The sequence below is a fragment of the Eptesicus fuscus genome, chromosome 1 (assembly GCF_027574615.1).
Source record: "Eptesicus fuscus isolate TK198812 chromosome 1, DD_ASM_mEF_20220401, whole genome shotgun sequence".
Lineage (NCBI taxonomy): Eukaryota > Metazoa > Chordata > Mammalia > Chiroptera > Vespertilionidae > Eptesicus > Eptesicus fuscus.
The window spans coordinates 53,849,660-53,871,618 of record NC_072473.1 but is presented as its reverse complement, the minus strand read 5'-3'; the positions used below and the strand labels follow the sequence as shown (position 1 = coordinate 53,871,618).

The following is a 21,959-nucleotide window of genomic DNA, read 5'->3' as shown; positions in this document are numbered from 1 at the left end:
ATTAAAATGTCCATATTTCCCAAAGCATCCTACAGAGCCAAAGCAATACTTACAGGGTAAAGAAAGTTTCTTAAAAAATGGTGTGGGGGGCACTGCACAGATACATGCACAAAAAAAAAAAAATGAAACTACATCACCTGCTATACAAGATACAAGAATAAACTCAAAATGGATTAAAGACTTAAATGAGCCCTGACCTGTTTGGCTCAGTGGACAGAGCATCAGCCTGCGGACTGAAGGGTCCCAGGTTCGATTCCAGTCAAGGGCATGTACCTAGGTTGCGGGCACATCCCCACTAGGAGGTGTGCAAGAGGCAGCTGATCGATGTTTCTCTCTCATCGATGTTTCTAACTCTCTATCCCTCTCCCTTCCTCTCTGTAAAAAAATCAATAAAATATATATTTTTTAAAAAGACTTAAATGAAACAATAAAACTCCTAGAGGAAAACACATGCAGTCAATCCCATGACACTGCTTGTAGCAATGTTTTTTAATGTCTCCTTAGGCACAGGAAACAAAGGAAAAAATAAACATGGGACCACATCAAATTAAAAGGTTTTTGCATAGAGAAGGAAACCATCAACAAAAATACAATGTACTGAATGAGAGATATTTACCAATGATACATCCAATAAGAAGTTAATATCTAGCCCTAGCAGATTTGGCTCAGTATACAGAGCATCAGCCTGTGGACTAAAGGGTCCCGGGTTCGATTCCAGTCAAGGGCACATGCCCAGGTTGTGGGCTCAATCCCCAATATGGGGCATGCAGGAGGCAGCGATCAATGATTCTCTCTCATCATCGATGTTTTTAATCTCTCTTTCCCTCTCCCTTCCTCTCTGAAATCAATAAAAATATATTTTTTAAAAAGAAGTTAATATCTAAAATATGTAAGGAACTCATATAACTTAACACCAAAAAACAAGAAATCCAATTGAAAACTGGGCAAAGGACCTAAACAGCTATTTCTTCAAAGAGAACATACAGATGGCCAACAAACATATAAAAAGATGCTCAATATCACTAATCATTGGGGAAATGCAAATTAAAACCACAATGAGTTATCACCTTACACCTGTTATAATGGCTATATCAATAAATCAACTAACAACAAGTGCTGGCAAGGATGTGGAGAAAAGGGAACCCTCATGCACTGTGGTGGGATTACAAATTGGTACGCAGTTATTATAAAAAATAGTATGGAGGGTCCTTAAAATTTTTAAAATAGAATTACCATATGACTCAGCAATTCCACTTCTGGGTATTTATCAGAAGAAATCCAAAACACTAACTTGAAAATATATATGTACCCCTATGTTCACTGCAGCACTAATAGCCAAGATATGGAAGCAGCCTAAGTGGCCATCAATAGGAGACTGGATAAAGATACCATACATATCTAAAATGGAATATTACCTGGCCATTAAAAAGGAATGCAATCTTACCATTTGTGACAACATTGCTAGACCTAGAGAGTATTATGCTAAGTAAAATAAGTCAGAGAAAGAGAATTTCATGACTTCACTTATATGTGGAATCTAAATAACAAAATAAATGAAAACAGAAACAAACTCATAGATACAGAGAACAAGCTGATGGTCACCAGATCGGAAGGGGATGGGGGAATGGGTGAAAAAATTATGAAAGGGGTTAAGTAGTACAAATTGCCAGTTACAAAAATAGCCATGTGGGTGTAAATCACAACACAGGGAATATAGTCAATAGATGAGTACTCAACTTATTGGGGCAATCGCTTTGTAAGGTATATAAACGACTAATTACTATGTTTTACACCTGAAATAATATAATATTGCATGCCAACTGTAACTGGAAATAAATTTTTTTTAAGAAGAAGAAATGAGCACAGCCACCCATGAATGGGGGTCAGAGGCAGTCTCAGCAAGATGACCTGTATACCAAATCTTTCCCAGTCTCTACATATTAATAACGAATTTACATAAACTCACATTTGCCCACATTTGCAAAGTAGAAGGGTCAATTTTATATAACTGATTGAAGTTACAATAGACAATGGCATCTTCTGGTAAACCATATTGAGAACGTGTAGTTACAATAATGGTACGGGGAACCTCCTCTCCAGTGGCAGCCTTATTGTTGATCTAGAACAAGAAAAAGAATACAATGATTATACTTAAAGTCAACACAGTCCGATATTTTTTTAATCAGTGAAGAATGTGAAAAATGGTATAGCCGTCAAGAACTATAAAATATTCATGACATATTAAGTTAAAAAGAAAAAAGTTATAACATTATCTTAATTTGGTGTGTGTGTGTGTGGGGGGTAATGCACTATAAAAACTTTTCATTCTGGTCAAAAAGTTACCTTCAAAACCCTATTAATCCAACAGCCATGTTTTGCTTACTCTTTTCTTCATGAATGAAATGTCCTTTTCTAAATGAAACACACCTTTAAGACTAAACTTATTCCTCCATTCTCTACTAAGACTGCCTCTCCCCACAGTGATCATTACTGGGTATCTATATACCCAATTATAACCTTATCTTGTAATTCCCACATGTGAGTACTGCCTTACATTGTTATGTAACTTATTCCTTGTGTGTAAGGTCATTTCATAGATATGGGCATTGTGTTCTACACTCAAAATTCTGTCTCTGTGCATTTCAACTATATTTTAGTGTGGTGATTGCAAGGGGGGTGGAGATGGAAGAGGGATTAGAAGGGATAAATGGGCCAAAACCGGTTTGGCTCAGTGGATAGAGCGTCGGCCTGCGGACTGAAAGGTCCCAGGTTCGATTCCGGTCAAAGGCATGTACCTTGGTTGCGGGCACATCCCCAGTAGGGGGTGTGCAAGAGGCAGCTGATCGATGTTTCTCTATCATCGATGTTTCTAACTCTCTATCCCTCTCTCTTCCTCTCTGTGAAAAATCAATAAAATATATATATATTTTTTTTAAAAAAAAAAAAAGAAGGGATAAATGGTTATGGGAAAAAAATGAAATACAAAAAAAAAAAAAAAAAAACAAAAAAAAAACCCAACTATACTTTAAGTCAAACATGTCTGCTCTAGTGTTTCCAATACCAGGTAACCAGAGGGGAAAAGAACACAACACTGTCTTTTTAGCCCAATAGACACAGTGAGTGATTATTAATTCCTTTACCTCCTATTAAGGAGCTGGCCTGTGAGCAAAGAGTTCATTTTGAGCACCCTTAGTATAAAATGATGTACAAGTAAAAATTTTTAACTCCTAAGAGGTCAGAGATCTTTGCCTTATGATCTTGTGACAGAGCTCCATATTCACTTATTCAAGTATGCATTATATATTTATTGAGCATATTTTGCATTATTGTTGCTAAAACACAAGTCTTCAATTCAGTGGAGAATACAAAACTAGGGAATTATGTCACACTGGATATAAAGATATATCCAAATATTACAGAAGTTACAGTATACAATGGGGTCAGGGAAGTACAAATTAAAACCAAAATGAGAGATCACGTCACACCTGCCAGAAGGGCTATTATCAATAAATCAACAAACAAGTGTTGGTGAAGATGTAGAGAAAAGGGAACACACATGCACTGTTGGTAGAATTGGAAATTTGTGTACCCACTGTGGAAAACAGTATAGAGGCTCCTCAAAAAATTAAAAATAGAACTACCATATGACCCAGCAATCCCTCTTCTGGATATTTATCCAAAGAAATCTGAGGATAAAGACAGGAACAGATTCTTGGAGGAGCTCTTTGAACTGAAAGTCTTAAAGATGAGTAAGAATTAACTAGGTAAAGGATAAGTTAGTTACTCAAGTTCATCATTGTTAAGAGTAAAGCCACAGAAGGAAATAACAAGATATGAACACAATAGACTCTCACTAGTATAACCTACTGGCTGAATCCAGGCAATTTTAAAATTGAACAAACCTATTTAAGATGCCAATTTCCACTGGTTTCATTTCCTCATCTATAAAACAGGGATAATTATGCTTACCTGCTAGAGTTATTATGAGATTTCAATGAGGTGAATGTATACCTGGTGGAACATATTATGCACTATTATTCTCTTCTCACCTGGGTAGTTGCCAGTCCATTGCTAATACTGAATCCATTAATTGTTATCTGAATTTGTCCTCTGTTAATCATTTCAATAACTGCTTCTGCAATAGTATTCATTGGAATAACTGGCATATTAAGAGCTGTATTACTGCTGTCTGCATTATCTCCTCCATCAGGACATTTCATCTTTAAAAAAAATGGCACAAAATGTATCATTAGGGAAAAGATCCCAAATGCAGATAAGTTTATTTCAATGACAATATTGACCAGGTTCTGACCTTGACAATTTTCACATCCGGTAAACTATCAAGAAATGCTTTCAGGTCGATGCCATTCAGAACAATCCGATTGTCATAAATGTGCCCATTGGACTTAAAATCGATGACTGCCTTTTTCTAATCAGAAAAAAAAAGTTTCAGACATGTCTTTTAGGATGCATAGGGACACTAGCAAGAAAATAAATTACTACAGTTCTTTGCAATTCCCCAGAGCACTGTTTTTCTACCTACCTTCAGATGAGGAAACATATTAGCATGATCACCAATAAAGAAAGTATGTGGCATATAAGCCAGTTTTTCAGAATACTGTTCAGCAACTTCAGCTGGTGAAGTTTCCTGATCAGTGATGATATAATCCATGAAAAGCGCCCCACTAGTCCCAGGGTATCCGAGCCACATTGCCTAAGGGGGGAAAAAACAGACTAAGAACCTTCCTCCAAAGGGTCCAAAATTAAGTAAACAAACAAACAGGGAGGATTGACTCAGCCAAGAGCAATCAAATAGTATTTTAGACTAACGTAAGTGATAAAGTGTTTTTCCAATTTACAAGACAAAAGAACTATTTATACCCAACTATGAAATGCATGTCTCTGTATACATGTACTGTGGGCACTGTGTTCTACACTCAAAATTCATTGTCCCTGTGCCTTTCGAGAACTATACTTTTTTCCCCTTAAGTCAGGTATGTCTGCTCTATTGTTTCCAATGCCAGGTAACCAGAGGGAAAAAGCACATTACTATTTTTTTAGCCCAATAAACATTGTGAGCAATTATTAATTCCTTTACCTGAATAGGAGCTGGCCTGAGAGCAAAGAGTTCATTTCGAGCACCCTTGGTATAACCGTTCATATTTACAAGGATGTGTATACCATCCTGATGGATGCGATCAGCTGCTTTTCCATTGCATGGAATCTGTGGAATAAAAAAATAAGGACTCATTAGGTACAATCTCAGGTTAATTCAATTAGTTTTACTGGCATTAAATACAATTCAGATTCCTAGATGCAAAAGTAAGAACACATATTAATGCAGGGTAAAAATATGATTAAGTGCCATTAAAATGGGCCCAAAGCATTACAGAAACAGAATATATTTAACTCTTGCACAATACAGGTTTGACAGTGCAGTTTTTTTCCAATAAATATACTACAAAAATTTTTGGAGACCTGTGAGAGTTTGAAAATACTCACAAATGAATTACATAGCCTAGAACTATTGGGGAAAAAAAACATGCCACAAAAAAGTTATGCTGTGAATTCATAAAACATATACAGATACTAACTATTCTATTTCATCATTTACTACCATAAAAATGTACAAAAATCTAGTATAAAAGTTAAAATTGATCAAAACTGTAATACTTCCAGACCATACACTGAGTGGCCAGATTATTATGATCTCTGAATGCATAATAATCTGGCCACTGAGAGAGAGAGAGAGAGAGAGAGAGAGAGAGAGAGAGAGAGAGAGAGAGAGTGTGAGAGTGTGTGTGTGTGTGTGTGTGTGTGTGTGTATTAGAGGCCCGGTGCATGAATTCGTGCATGGGTGGGGTCCGGCCAGCCTGGCCAGGGGGAGGGGACATGGGCAGTTGGCCGGCCTGCCTGCTGGTCGAACTCCTGGTCGAGGGGACAATTTGCATATTAGCCTTTTATTATATAGGATATACACTGAGTGGGCAGATTATTATGTGTTCAGAGATCATAATAACCTGGCCACTCCATTTGCAGTTGAGAGAAATGTAAATAAACATAAAAATGTGGTATTATATCATAACTTCATAAAATTAACTGTAGTACATACTGTACTACTGTAATAATTTCATAGCCCCCTCCTGTTGCTATTGCAGTGAGCTCAACTGCTGAATCTGCTTAAAACGCCATGTGATGCTAATCATCTCCGTGCAAGCAATTCATCTCTCCAGTAAATAGTGTATGGCAGTCAAAGTGATCTCTCACGGTTCTCCCATACTTTTCATGGTGTTTAGTGCAATGCCATAAACCTTGAATAACACATGGGACCCACAGAAAGTGCCACTTAGTGATACTGAAAGTGCTCCCAAGAAGCAAAGACATGACACTACAAGAAAAAGTTGAATTGCTTGGTATATTCCACCATATTTTGAGGTTTACAGCGGTAGTTTCAAGATAAATGAATCCAGTTAAGTACCATTATAAAAAAAAGGAAATTTGTGAAGCATCTCTGCAGCTATACCAGCAGACTCAAAAATCTTGCACTTTTGTGAAGTACCTTTCTATTTTGTACTGCAAATGCAGCTTTGATGTGGGTGCCAAACTGCTGTAAGAAAGGCATACTTATAGACTCATATGACTCGAGAAAAAGCAGTCATTCTATGACAACTTAAAGCAAAAGGAAAGTGAAGGGTCTAAAGTTGAAGAAAGTAATGCTAACAAAGGATGGTTTGATAATTTTAGAAAGAGGTTTGGCTTAAAAATGTCAAAACAGCCCGGCCGGTGTTGCTCAGTGGTTGAGCACTGACCTATGAACCAAGAGGTCACAGTTCAATTTCCAGTCCGGGCACATGCCTGGGTTGAGAACTCGATCCCCAGTGTGGGGTGTGCAGGAGGCAGCCGATCAATGGTTCTTTCTCATCATTGATGTTTCTATGTCTCTCTCCCTCTCCTTTTCTCTCTGAAATCAATAAAAATATTTTTAAAATTGTCAAAACAACGGCAGAAGTAGCTTCTGTCAACCAAGAGGCAACAGATAAGTTCCCAGGTGCCATTAAGATCATTGGGGAAAAAAAGATCGCTACCTGAACAGATTTATAAAGCAAATGAAGGTACCCTTATTTTTTTTTTTTTTGGGGGGGGGGGGGGGGGAAATACCACAAAGGACATTTATTAGTAAGGAAGAGAAGCAAGTACCAGAATTTAAAAAGCAGGAAGGGATAGGCTAACTCTGTTTTGTGCAAATGCAGTTGTGTATATGATCAGGAATGCCCTTATCTATAAAGCTAATACCCTCCCACCCATCCCCACCCCTTTACCCCCAGCCCTGAAGGGAAAAGATAAACACCAGCTGCCAGTCTTTTGGTTTTACAACAAGACCTGAACAACTGCTCAGTATGGGATTCCCTTTTAGGTTCTTTTGATATGGACAATGCCCCTTGCCACCCAGAACCCCATAAATTCAATACCAAAGGCATCAAAATGGACTACTTGCCCCCAAACATAATGTCTCTAATTCAGCCTCTAAATAAGGGAGTCAGAAAGACCTTTAAGGCTCATTAAACATGGTACTCTATGGAAAAATTTGTCAACTCTATGGAAGAGATCCCTGATTGAGAGAACATTGTGAATGTCTGGAAGGATTACATCATTGAAAATGCCATTGTCACAGAAAAAGCCATAAAAGCCATCAAGCCTGAAACAATAAATTCCTGCTGGAGAAAACTGTGTTCAGATGTTGTGCATGATTTCACAGGATTCATGACAGAGCCAATCAAGGAAAACATGAAAGATTGTGAATATGGCACAAAAAACATTGGGGGCAGGGGGCTGAAAGATTTCAAGATATGGATATTAGAGAAATTAAACAGCTAATAGGCACCAAACCAGAAGAATTAACAAAAGATGACCTGATAGAGATGAGTGCTTCCGAACCAGTGCCAGAAAACAAATTGACATTAGGCAATCTGGGTTCTAATTATTCAAGACTACTTTTGACTTCTTTTACAACATGAGCCCTTTTATGATACGGGCACTAAAACTAAAGCAAACAGTGGAAGGGTTGGGCACCATTTAAATGTAACACATTTTTAGCAAAATGAAAAAGAAAAACTGCAGATAGAAATTACAAATGTATTTCTGAAAAATTACAAGTATGCCTGCCTCTCCTACTACCCTTTCTACCTCTACCACTAGAGACAAGAGAAACCAACCCATCCTGTTCCTCCTCCACCAGTACCTACTCAATGTGAATATGAGGATGAAGGCCTTTATGGTTCCACTTCCATTTAATGAATACTTGCCATACAGTTAATAATGGCAAGAACTGCATGAGATATTTGTGTGTCATTATCGCCTACATATTCATCAACGTAGAACATGGTGTGCAAGATTTGTATGGAAGTGGATAGTCTATCCACAAATAGGTATAAGGTGTGTGTATAATATTTTTAATATTAATTAAGAATGTATGTTTTCTTTTTTTATATATATATTTTTTATTGAGGTATTATATGTGTACATATCTTACCATTACCCCCCACCCCACACCATACATGCCCTCACCCCCCAGAGTTTTGCGTCCATTGTTTATGCTTATATGCATGCATACAAGTCCTTCGTTTGATTTCATAACTCCCCCACCTCTCCCTAACTTTCCCCCTGTAATTTGAAAGTCTGTTTGATGCTCGTCTCTGTATCTATCTTTTGTTCATCACTTTATAATGTTCTTTACTATCCATAAATGAGTGAGATCATGTGGTATTTTTCTTTCATTGACTGGCTTATTTCACTTAGCATAATGTTCTCCAATTCCTAATTAAGAATGTATGTTTTCTTACTGTTTTATAACTTTGCTTTCAAAGAATTACATTACCATATGCCTATCAGCCTATAATTAAGGTAAGTGGTTTTTTAATAATGTAACTATGTTTCCAATATTGATATGAATATGACTGTAATACTGCATGCCACAAAAAATTTGTAACTATTCATTTATGAGCATATATATATATATATATATATATATATATATATATATATATATAGGCTAAGCTACCATGAAGCAATCGTATTGATTACACTAAGCTAAAATAAAGCAATCACACTGCTACTTCTTCATTATCAATGCATGAATCATTATACCTGTAAATAAGTGTATATTTCTTTTTCACATTATCTTTTCATTTTTGATGTCTAGTGTTAGTAATACATAGAACAGTGTTTTCCATCATGTCAAACAATACTGATGTAGGTTCTGACAGATGATTCACCTTGTAAACAGACAATGTTATGGTACTGATATACAGTACAGTACTATAAATGTATTGTCTCCATTATGACGTTAACATTTTATTTTCTCTAGCTTAGTTATTGAAAGAATACAGTATATAATACATATGACATACAAAATATGTTAACTGCCATGTTTGTTATCAGTAACACTTCCCGTCAACAGTAGGCTATTAGGAATTAAGTTTTGAGGGAGTCAAAAGTTACACATGGGTTTCAACTGCATGAGGTCAGCATCCCTAACCCCTGCATTGTTCAAAAGTCAACTGTACAGAGGAAAAAAAGAGTTTACTTATAGATTGAATGTATGAATAACAAGGCTCCATAAAGAAGATGGTATTTAAAATGGGACTTAAAAGTTGGATAGGAGTTTGAGGGAGTTGGATAGAATACAATCTCGATAGAGAACAGGATGAATTAAGAACCAGAGTAAAGTGTATGGCAGGGTTAAAAAATGGTAAGCCCTGGCCGGTGCTGCTCAGTAGTCAGAGTATCGGCCGCACACCGAAAGGTCACAGGTTCAATTCTCAGTCAAGGGCATATACCTGGGTTGCAGTTACATTCCCAGCCAAGGTCAGGATCCAGCAGGAGGCAACCAATCGATGTGTCTCTCTCACATTGATGTTTCTCTCTCTCCCCCCACACACACTCTCTAAAAAGCAATGGGGGGGGGGAAATAGCCTCGGATGAGGGGAAAAAATTTTTAATAGTGAGTAGATCACTTCCAATTGGTATAGGGCAGTGGTCGGCAAACTCATTAGTCAACAGAGCCAAATATCAACAGTACAACGATTGAAATTTCTTTTGAAAGCCAAATGTTTTAAGCTTAAACTTCTTCTAATGCCACTTCTTCAAAATGGACTCGCCCAGGCCATGGTATTTTGTGGAAGAGCAACACTCAAGGTGCCAAAGAGCCGCATGTGGCTCGCGAGCCGCAGTTTGCCGACCACGGGTATAGGGTGAATGGTGAATGAAAAGTATTGTTAAACAAGGTTGTGAAGGCCACGTTGAAGAGTTTCGACTTCAGTCAATAAGCAGTGAGTCTCTAGAACTCAGAGGTGGAGGGCAGTATGATTCTCAGTCACTTTCAAAACAGCTATCTTTCAAAAGATGTTGGTAAATATTATGTATTAAATGACAAGTCTCACAACCCTCCTGCTAAGACTTCAAAGACTCATATACAAATTACTACATATACTATATATTGGGTATCACTATTAGTCACCAAAGTGGTCAATAAAGTCTATAAAAAAATAACTCTTGTCTACACCCTCAGTAAATTAATTCCCTCACAGGTTTCAATCTTTTTTTGTGGTTGTTAATCCTCACCTGAGGATAAGGATATTTTTTCCATTGATTTTAGAGAATAGAAGGGAGGGGGAAGGGGAAGGGAGAAAAAGAGAAGAAAGAAACAACAATGTGAGAGTTGCTTCCCATATGATTCCTACCTGGGGGGCCCAGAAATCTAACCTGCAACCCAGGTACTTGCCCTTGTTTGGGAATTGAACCTGTGATCCTTTGGTACGAGGGCCGATGCTCTAACCACTAAGCACACTGGCCAAGGCCAAATGAACCATTTTTAAAATGACCTATTTAATCTTCTTCCAAGCCACCATTTTGTTCAATTCATTCAGTTATTAAGTATTTACTGTCACAAGTGCTGATTGAATCCCCAGAAAAGTTTTATGTCCAAGCACAAACATCCTACATTTCATTTGCAACCTCAGCAAAATCCATGCTGATTATAAGGAAACTAGTAGCCCATTTGCAGGAAGAATCCTGCAAGCGGCCGCTGCGGCCACGTGCGCTGCCGCTGCCACCACCGCTGCGGCCACCACGCCTGCACCCGCGCGCCACTGCCGCCCGCCCCGCCCTGCTCCGCCCCGCCCCGCTCCGCCCCGCCCGGGCTTTCCCTCTGGCAGCCACCTTGCTTTCCGCTTTTCCTCCCTCTTCCTTCTAAGTTGTCTTCAGTCTTCACTCCTCCGCATATGCAAATTAACCGCCATCTTTGTTGGGTAATTTGCATACTCACCCTGATTGGCTGGTGGGCATGGTTTTGGCTGGTGGGCGTGGCTTGGGCGTAGCGAAGGTGCGGTCAATTTGCATATTACTATTTTATTAGGTAGGATAAGATTAAGGAAATAAAATCAAAGCAATTGCCCATAGGTAGTAGCTGGGGTTAAATACTTGTCATGAAAAATACAAGCTATATGCCAATAGTTATATTCATTATTTGCTCAAGACAAAAAGAAGTGTAAGCATTTCACCTACCTGAGAAAGGTCAATGAAATGATTGGCTTCTGCCATCACCTTCACTCGGAAGTTTGTGCCATCATCAGGGCTCAGGGCATAACAGAATACCTGAAAGACAGCACACAGCATATTTAATAACTTTGTGTCCAATCTTTCCAATAAACACTGGGCTTAACATCTAATGGTAACAATAAAGCCCACTGTGAGGTTTGTTTGGTTTATTTTATAAACAAACTAGAGGCCCGGTGCACGGATTCTGCACTGGTGGGGGCCGTGGCCTGCGGGGATCGGCCCACTGTGGGAGCGCCGCTCAGCTCATCCCAGTCAGCTGTCGACACGCACTGACCACCAGGGGGGCAGCTCCTGCGTTGAGCATCTGCCCCTTGGTGGTCAGCGCACATCATAGCGACTGGTCAACCAGTCGTTCTGGTTGTTACGCCGTTCGGTCGCTGGGCTTTTATATATATAGGTAGTGACACTAGGGAAACACTAATCTTACCTCAAATTTATCAGGATTGTGCATGCCTGGAATAGACTGCATAAGGTGAGAAGTAGGATGATTCCCAAAGTCAGAACTCACATATCCTACACGCAGTCGACCATCACTGAGCTTCAAATCCTTTGGATGTTCATATGGTGGTTTATGAAGGACATTAATCTACCAATGGAATCCAATACTTGTTAGAAATTTTCATCTAGAAAAAATGACTAAAAACACACCAAATCTGCACCTCACTCCTTTTGGGAATGGTTTACACACAGTACTTCATTTAATTCCTATAGCTAGTTCAATGCAACCTTAGCCGTTTATATAATATGCTTCATACTTTCACCTGTTCCCTCAGAAACAGCCCGAGCAAATCTAAAATTTATAGTAAGGAGGCAGTGTAGACAGAGCATGACAAACCCTGCATTTTAGAAAATTGTGTAGGGAAGCATTTTAAAAAACAAACAGAATTATACTTTGCAGTCCAATGTATTCTGCCAAGCAAATTCTCACCTTTGATCAAGTATGTAGTGCTCTAATTCTCAAAAGTGAGTATAAAATATCAACACTTTATTAAACATTATGGCTTTTTCTTTTATTACTGAAATATTTGGGTGACATTTAATAAATTTATATAGGTCTCAGGTGTACAATTCTTTAATACATCAAGTGTATATTGTATTGTGTGTTCACCACCCAAAGTCAAGTCTCCTTCTGTCACCATTTATCCCCCCTTTTACCTTCTTCTACCTTCCCCACCCCCCTTACCCTCTGGTAATCACCATACTGTTGCCTATTAGTTTGGGTTTCTTTTGCTTAATCCCTTCACCTGTTTCACCCATCCCCCCAATCTCCCTCCTGACACCTGTCAATCAGTTCTCTGTATCTATAAGCTTGTTTCTATTTTGCTTGTTTATTTTGTTCATTGGATGGACTTCGAGAATATCATGCTAAGTGAAATCTAATGAACATTACGGTTTTCAAATTAAAGGAAAACACCAACAATTTATTGTACATATTTCATTTAAGAATTCCACCTTGTGGGATGGACTGAGTTCTAACTGAAACAGGACACAATAGAAGGGGCTTCTGGGGTGGCTGACAAAGTTTCATTTCTCAACTTGGGTAGTGTTCACCTTATGGTAACTCACCAAGCAACACGTTACTGATGTAGTTTCTGTATGTGTTTTACAACAAAAAGATTAAAACAAAAGAGGCGCACCTTATCCAAGCAGAGGTTCCCATGCCTCTCAGCAATGGCCTTCCTAAAGCCATGAGAAAGAGGATATAGCATACTATGATGAGGATGCACAGAAGGCAACCTATTCTTCTCTAACTGGTCAGCCACAATGCTGACCAACTTCTTCATTCGCTCATCATAGTCTGTCCAATCACAGACAATCTAGAGGAGGCAAAAAAATAAGTTATACAGAAAACCCTTTCCAAGATTTAACATTTTATATGTCTTTGGCCTAATGTCAAATAACCTTTTTAAAAAAACAATGTCTCCAGGCAGGCTTTGATTAATATGGTCCACAACAATACAAAAGTGATTACAACACAGAAAGCCAATTACTGGTTTGTTATTCTTTACCTGCAGGCAATGAGCCAAGTTGCAATAAGCATCAGGAAAATCAGGTTTAAGTTTCAGAGCAGTGCGGTAAGAAGCTATTGCTTCTGGAATATTTCCCGAATCCTGGAAATAGAGTGAAATGGCTAAATTTTGTCCTAAAATCAAACATTACGTGCTAAGATGTACATCCTACCTAATAATAGAGTAAAATGCAAATTGACCATACCTTTGCTACACCCACCAGCCACGCCCACCAGGAAACCGTTGCAGGGACGTTGGGGTGCGGCGGAGCCCAAGGCCGGGAAAGCCTCGGATGGAGGCTTTCCCGGCCTTGGGCACCAGTGGGGAGCCTGCACGGATCGCAGGCAACGACCAGGGGGTCGGCTCCTGCGATCCTTAGCAGGGACGCTGGGTGCGGCCGAGCCCAAGGCCGCCACCCGGGGCCAAGCCCTGACCCTGAAAGAAGGCAGAAGGCGGTCTGGGTCCCCAGTGCCGGCAGAAAACTGGTGCAGGCAGCCAGGTGAATGAAGGTCTATTGCACGAATCTTCGTGCAAACAGGCTGCTAGTATTATAATAAACAGGAGTACCTTGTGAATGGAAGCCAGATTGCTGTGGGCATCTGCAAATGCAGGGTTAATCTGAATGGCACGGGTGTAACACTGCAAGGCTCCCTGGACATCCTGCATCTCCTTTAGGGTGTTTCCCATGTTAGAGTAGGCATCGGCAAAGGTAGGACTGATTCTAAAGAAGAGGATACAGGTTTTATCAGGTACAAACATCTTTAACCCCCTGTAATGTGAATTTAGTCTGTTATCATTTTAGCACAAGCCAAATGCCAAAAATTTAAAAGAAAAAAAAAAAAAGGCTGTATCTTACCGAATAGCTTCCTTATAATGCATCAGAGCTTCCTGCAGTTTTCCCTGCTGCTGCAGTACACTTGCTAAATTTGAATGGGCAGCAGCAAACTCTGGGAAGACCTATAAAGAGTCAAGAAAATTGAGGTTCAAAAAACCTGCTAAAACAACAGTGATGACTTACCACAGGAACTTTGTTCAAGTCTATATCCCTGCACTTCTCTCCAGCTTCTCCAAGCCTAGTCATACTCTAAAGTCATACTCTAAAGCTCAAATTCTACCTCTTCCTTTATTTTATACCTCTCCTTGTTTCAAAACATAATGAGATAGACCTTTCTTCATCTTAGTTTATGATAATCACTCCAGCATCTCTCTCTTCTATAATCTCTCAGCTCCAAACTCCTACCACACATACTAACCACCATTACAGCAATCAGGCACTGAAATTATATACTTAAGTGGTAACGTCTCTTGAAATATAACTTACTCTTCTATTTTTCTGTGCAGATTTCATCTAAAATAAACTCAATGTAGGGATTTTCTTAAATGTCACACAGGACCTCACTCATACCTTAAGTTTTCAAGTACTGGTTCAATGAATGATTCAACCACTATTTTTAAAAAAGAGGTGTTTAACATGGCAAACTTAACAGCCCTCCCCCTCTACTATCACATTGACAAAATACCCAGCCACACCACCCTCAACATACTTCTAATGCTTTACGATACAAGCGAACTGCCTCTTCGATATTTCCCTGTTCTCGTTTGATATTGGCTAAATTATTCAGTGAGTCTGCATGGGTGGGACACAGCCGGAGAGCTGTATTATAACAATCTTCTGCTTCAGCAACCTAGAAAACAAATCAAACTATTCAAAACAAATACAGAGGAATCATAGAACTACCAATGATATTATTCTAACAATTGCTTAGTTAAGCCTAATGGCTGGTAAAGATTCCAGAAAATATTTTTGTCCTTCTTCCTCTCAACCAAAACTCTGAATGAAAACAATTTATCACCACAATACTTAATACAATGTACAAAAAAAGACTTTTTTAATCATACCACATAACAAAGAAATAGACTGAATAAAAATCCTTACACTGCCCTTCTCTTTGAGAGCATTGGCTAGGTTGCAGTAAGCATCAGGGAAATGTGGTTGCAGTTCAATAGCTCGCCTGTAGGTGTCTATTGCCAGATCTATTAGGCCTTGCTCATAGTATACACAAGCCAGGTTGCCGTGCACCACTGCATGATTTGGACTCAAGCTTAGAGCACGAAGGTAAGCTGCCACAGCTCTGTAAATAAAAAAACACACACACACAAAATGCGACTAACTTTTAATGGATGCTTTGTTACAATTAATTCATGCTATACTATACATAAGTATATCAATTAATTGTAATTAGTTACAATTCATTCATGCTATACTATAATTAACCTCAAATCAAAATTGCACCTTTATAAAATATATTTTTACACTGAAAAGTTTTCTATAACCACCTAAGAAATAGGCTTTCCTTTGACAACCAAAAAAGTCAGGATTTACTTAGCTTTCTGAATCAGATCAAAGGACTAAGTTAGTCTAAAAGATAACCATTTCAATATTTTTACAATAAATAAAATTTCAACTGAACTCTAAAGTGAGGATAATGGCTTTGTGGAAAGCCAACAATGAAGTCAGGCAACAATACCTATAAATGAAAGGTAACCAGCAGACCTGATCAGGCAAAAGCATTATACTAGAAAAGGAAAATGTCTTTCAATGGAAGACTGTCATAATTTCAGTCTAAACTCTCAAGTGTCAATACTACAAAGACTCAAGAAAATTATCAAATAGAACATACTCTAACCTGTCAAAAATCCGTGCCTCTTTCAAGACATTTCCTAAATTGATATAAGCATCCAGAAAATTGGGATCGAGGGTGACAGCCTGAAAGTTACAAGACAGTAGTTACTTAGAGCAAGTTAGGATTTCAGATTCACTTCCCAATTAAGAATTTTTATTGAGAACATTTGAGACCTCTAATTATATTTTCTAGTGCATTAAATCTTATTTATTTTTAAAACCCAATTATTTTAGTACCTACTCATTATTCACTACTCACAAATCTCAATGTTATCAAATAACTTCTCATGTAATATAAAAAATATACTAGTATATCCTGAAGGGAAAATTTTTTAATTGGGACTACTCCAATTTCATTTTTCTGAATACTTCTAATGGTTGGCCCTATTTTATTAATGATTAATCAGCCTAAATCTTCTAAAAAAATAAAGGCAGGAAGAAGCAGCGAACTCTAACTGAAAAAGAATATATGTCAGTAACTGCAATTATATACTCAGTAAGACCTTAGCAAGCTATGTAATTAGAGTTGTATACTCAATAAGATACACTACTTAAAGAAGAAACTAACCATTAAATGGTTTCATCCAGATAGTTCTGAAGTTGTCTTAAAATATGCCCGATATATCTAGAGCAGTGATTCTCAACCTGGGCAGTATATTAAGAATTCACCTAAATGGTGCCTGGAGTTCATCACAGGCCAGTTAAATCAGACCCTCTGAGGACAGGGCCAGGACATCCATATCTTTTATAAGCTCCTCATGTGCAACCAATGTAGGGAATCACTGAGCAAGAGGTGTAATTAATTGCAAACCTTAACTGAAACACTGAATAGGTAAAGGTAGTAAGTTAACTGTGAATACATTAAAGATTCATAAAGAACACTTCCTTTTCACTTAGATGCCAACTATATAGTAAAGTGATGCACTTAACTTAGATTGTCTCTAGTGATAGATGTTCACCCCCAAAATTCTTAACTTTTTACTATGAAAAATTTCAAACATATACAAAAGCAGAGGAATATAACAAACTACCAGGTCTCTATTACCCAGCTTCAACAATTAATCATGTCCAATCTTCTTTTTAAATTTATTTTAGAGAGGGGGGAGAGAAACATCAATTTGTTGTTCCACTTATTTATGCATTCATTGGTTACTTCTTGTATGTACTGGCTAAAGATGGGACTTGAGTATCAGTAGGAAAAATAACTGAAATATATACCCACAACCTTGGTGTATCAGGACGATGCTCTAACAACTGAGCTATCTAGCCACGGCTAATCATGTTCAATCTTATTTAGTCTAAATTCCAACCTACCTCTCCCTCTTCCCAGATCACTTTGAAGCTAACCCAAGACATATCAGTCCATCTGAAAATATTCCAAAATGTACCTCAGGGACTAGATGGAATATTTTTTCCTCCCAACATAACTGTAATACCAATATCACAACTACAAAACTAACAGTAATTCCTTAATATCAAATATCAATTCATTGGTACAATTCCTTATCAGTTTTGATTCAGGATCCAAATAAGACCCATCTAATTTGGCAACATGACTTTGTCAGGTTCTTTTAATCTTTTAAATTAAAGGTTTAATTTAAATATCCATTTTTATTCCTGTAATTGGTTCAAGAAATCAGATCACTGTCCTATACAGCTTCTCGTGGATTGGATTTTGCTGATTGCACCCCTACAGTGTCCTTTAACATGTTTCTCTGTCCCATGTATTTCCTATAAATTGGTAGTTAAAACTACAAGCTTAATCAGATTTGGGTTCTTTTCTCATTTTGCAAGGCTACTTCCCTAGCGCAATTATTTACTTCCATCACAAGGTACACAATCTCTGATTGTTTGTCTCTTTTATGCCATTGATAAATTCCTAAATCTATTAATGGTGATACTCTGATTCTATCATTCCTTCTTCACTAATTAGCTGAAATATTTCTATAAACAGAAACTTTCCTGTATCAACTACTGGGTTACCCTGAGGTCCAGTTCACACAATGGAGAAAGGATATATGTTTCATTCTTCCCTTATCAACCAGTTTTCAAAATGAGTTGCTCCTTATCTTCCAAAGGTGACCAATGAATTTCTTCTGAGTAGAATTATGAATTCATGGATTTAAACATATCTGACAAGTTTTAATATATTTCAGTTATTTTTCCTACTGATGCTCAAGTCCCATCTTTAGCCAATAAGAGCCTCTTCCAGTTGCCTCCTGAGTCTTTTTAGACACAAATATATCAAAGCTTCCTTGCTTTCTGGTATGACAAGGCACTCCAGGTTAATTTGTACATTTCTTGCCCTGGATCTGGAATCAGCCTTTTCACCAAGAAGCCCTGCTTCTTTACAGTAAATCTGCTTGTATTATTAAAGGATTTTTTATTACTAAAAATATTTTTTCAATGCAAAACTGGAAACTACCATATCACATACCATCCAGCAAATGCTATAATACTGTCAGGGAACAAAGATATTGCGTGATTGGTTAAGTAAAGGCATATTATGTAGTTCTATTAAAAACACCTTGTGCACATGAGCACATCATAAATACCAATTATTAATTTAAAGACTAACCTTTTCAAAGTGATGAATTGCAAGCCAAATTTCCCCTTGTGCATTGAAAACACAGCCAAGATTACTCCAAGCTACTGCAAAGTTCGGTTGCGTCTCAATTGCTTTCAAATAACATGCCTTAGGAGGGGTTAATGAAAGAAGATGGGAGGGAAAGGAGGTAAAGGGAAAGGGGAAATTTTGTACAGGGAAAAAAAAGATTGGGGGGGGAGGGAAGAAGGTGATATCATTATTCCTTCTCTGACCAGCCAAAAGTGACCCTGCAGCATAGGCTCGCTTGCGCCAAAACTAATGCGCTGCCACAGCTGGCTGCTCCTGCGCCTGCGCCACCAGAACCCAAGTGCAAACCACCATGTTCAGTTCTGCCAACCAATGACCAACCCTTACAATGGGACTTATCTGGGAAGTCAGTTGCCTTAAGAATCTATGCTAGACTTCTCTTAACTGAGCACCTAAGGGCTTGTTATCTTTTCAAGTGATGTCTAGAGGGTGCCTTTAATTAAGGCCAAGCCCCCTGACCCCACCCGTTTCCCAAAGTATGTTCTCTGAGGTGTTAATAGGTTTCAATGGAAAAAAGTATTTCATGATCAAATAAATTAGAAAAACAGGTTTCTTTACTACAGGACTTCCCTAAGCCTTTAATAGTACATATACAGGGTTTCCTGATCTCAGCTGATCCTAGACCTCTTCTTTCATTTTATTAGTATACTATAAAACACAATTTGGGAAATGCTTCTCTAAACAATAATGTTCTTCTCTAACATCAAAACTATGCTACTGGGGAGAAAAAAGGTTTTTCTGCCAAGTTAGACATAAACCCAGGGTATAAGTTACATCCTTGCAATGTCCCTATCTCCCAAGGGGAACTGAAGCTGAAACCTCATATGACAGGATTGCACCTAGGTTGAGGTCCCTGTAATGCGAGCGCAAACATCGCTTGCGCAACCTAACAGCATCGCACTGCGCAATCGCTGCGAACTGCTGCGCTACATAGAACACCCCTAGACGCAGCAAACGGCCAACCAGATCCATTAATCTACTAGACAGGCCCATAGAGAATATTTGTTTAATGAGATTAGTTGGACTTGAGGTATGTTAAAACCCAATTTTATCCAAAAAGGCTACAGAATAGGACTGAGGGAGCCAGTCAATCAGATTACTCATCTAGTCAACCGTTCACAGGGGCTCATTTGCACGCATTGCGCATTAACGCTGCGCAGCCTTTGCGCTACTGCAGGGTCACAGCGCATCATCAGAAGAGCAGAATGCTGCAATCCAAACAAAGAAGAAAAAAGGAAAAAAATGAACAACAAGAAGAGTTAGAAGCTTTTACTAGTAAATTATCTAATAATTTTTAATATCAATTAACTTTTATTTATCTTTGACAGAATTGTGGCTATAATTTAAAACATTCTCTTACATAACTTGCTTGTAAATAAAATTATTTTAAGCTGTTTCTGAAGCCACAAGACAGAAGATTCAGGCATGGAGGCAAATTGTTTTGCTGTGGCAGTTACAAACCCGTTACCATATTTCTCATCATGTGACTTTTCGGTGCGTTCCTTGCTGGAAGAGGAGGAGGTGTGTGTCTGCCCTAGATCCAGGCCTCGAGCTCCCTTCAGCGAGGCACCTTACGCATGGAATAGGAGGTTTCACCCACCTGAAACCTTCTAAATACAATATCAATGGTGAAAAACCAAAAACAAGAGAGAAAATAAAAACAAGATCATTAGTAAAAGTTCAACAAAGCAATTGAAATTCTTTGGATGTCTATTACATATGGGAATGAGGACAGTCTCAAGTCTGTAACATGGGAAACATGCAGAAGGGAGAGGGTTAATCAGGGCTATTGCATACAGCAGGGATTTTTACTGGAAGAAAGGCTCTTCATTTTCTACAAAGACACTTAAATTTGCTTCCATCTACTAGGAATATGCTGGCTTGAATTTTCAAATGCACTGATTACAAAAGAAATACATTGCATTTCACTCAAGAGTATTTTCTTGTTCACTAGTTCTCACAAAAACAGAATAACATTTTTCAAACTAGGTGTCTCCAGAGCTCTGAAATAAAGAAGTCAGCAACCTAAGGCAGGCGCAATGTCTCAGCCTAAACCGATCTCTAAAGCTGCAGTGAAGTGCAATTCATGTTAGCTGTCCGCTTGGTGGGGTAACAATTAATAGGAGCTTATCAAATATTTGTTCTATAAATTACCAATTGGATTTATCAGCTAAGATTGAAATCAATTATAATTCATTTATTAACCTACATAAGGTTAATCCAAAGTGTCAGCAGAATTTATGAGCTATGCACTTAAAACTAGTGCCTTTGAACATGAGATACTAAAAAGCCTTCTCCCTCCCTGGATAAAGCAGGCAAACAGACAGCTACGCTGCGCATACACTCCACGCATTAGCATGCGCGTGGGGCTCAGAGCAACAGGTGGGAGTTTCAGAAGCATTCTGGTTTCTCCCCACTCCTCACCCCTGCAGCGCGGTTGCGTAAGGTGGCTTGTAACAAGACAATTTCATTTATAAATTTAATTTAAAATTATACCAAATGCTTTAATAACCCAACCTGGTGTTCAAATTCATTATTTGGTAACACAGAATGCTAAAAGCCACCTTTCCACTTCGGCAAGTTTTCTTTCGATCAGTCCATTTCCCAAACAAACCAGCTTTGTCCTGACTTTTTTTTTTTAAGGAGGTGAGGTAAGGAGGAATAAAAGAAGGAAGAGGGAAAAAAGGTAGACAACTAGGATTGGAAAAGAGGGAAAAGGAACTTGGAGGAAGGAGTGGGGACAAGAAGGGGCAGGATGTTCCAATTATTAATTTGCATTCATTTTAACAGCCTTTCTTCCACTGTAAAAAGGGTGAGGAAGATGAAGGGAGGAAGGTTAAATAAGATTTTAAATGCCAGTATTACAGGGTAACATTTGGATGAAGTTCTTCTCCACTTACAAGCCACAAAGGACTTAGAAGAGCAGCATTTTCAATGGCACCTGCATCATAAGGAGTCTTGAGCCAAATCACAGGCGCTCTGCTTGTCACCAGCAGGCAAGCCTCAGATTTGAAGG

The 21,959-nt window shown here is 38.4% G+C and overlaps 1 protein-coding gene across 3 annotated transcripts in view; it reads right to left on the bottom strand.

Annotated features, from left to right (window-relative positions):
• The window catches only part of OGT (O-linked N-acetylglucosamine (GlcNAc) transferase), a 58,565-nt gene that overhangs the window by 20,442 nt on the left and 16,164 nt on the right, over window positions 1-21,959 (bottom strand). For all 3 annotated transcript variants that reach the window (XM_008157608.3, XM_054718236.1, XM_054718287.1), the window contains 15 exons: window positions 18,887-19,003; window positions 16,313-16,392; window positions 15,562-15,757; window positions 15,170-15,310; window positions 14,482-14,582; window positions 14,193-14,346; window positions 13,626-13,727; window positions 13,254-13,433; window positions 12,044-12,202; window positions 11,563-11,652; window positions 5,099-5,224; window positions 4,544-4,714; window positions 4,313-4,429; window positions 4,050-4,220; window positions 1,967-2,119 (listed from right to left, as the gene is read on the bottom strand). In XM_008157608.3, the coding sequence (XP_008155830.1) occupies window positions 1,967-2,119; window positions 4,050-4,220; window positions 4,313-4,429; window positions 4,544-4,714; window positions 5,099-5,224; window positions 11,563-11,652; window positions 12,044-12,202; window positions 13,254-13,433; window positions 13,626-13,727; window positions 14,193-14,346; window positions 14,482-14,582; window positions 15,170-15,310; window positions 15,562-15,757; window positions 16,313-16,392; window positions 18,887-19,003 (2,058 nt within the window). The remainder of the gene's footprint in view (window positions 1-1,966; window positions 2,120-4,049; window positions 4,221-4,312; window positions 4,430-4,543; window positions 4,715-5,098; window positions 5,225-11,562; window positions 11,653-12,043; window positions 12,203-13,253; window positions 13,434-13,625; window positions 13,728-14,192; window positions 14,347-14,481; window positions 14,583-15,169; window positions 15,311-15,561; window positions 15,758-16,312; window positions 16,393-18,886; window positions 19,004-21,959) is intronic.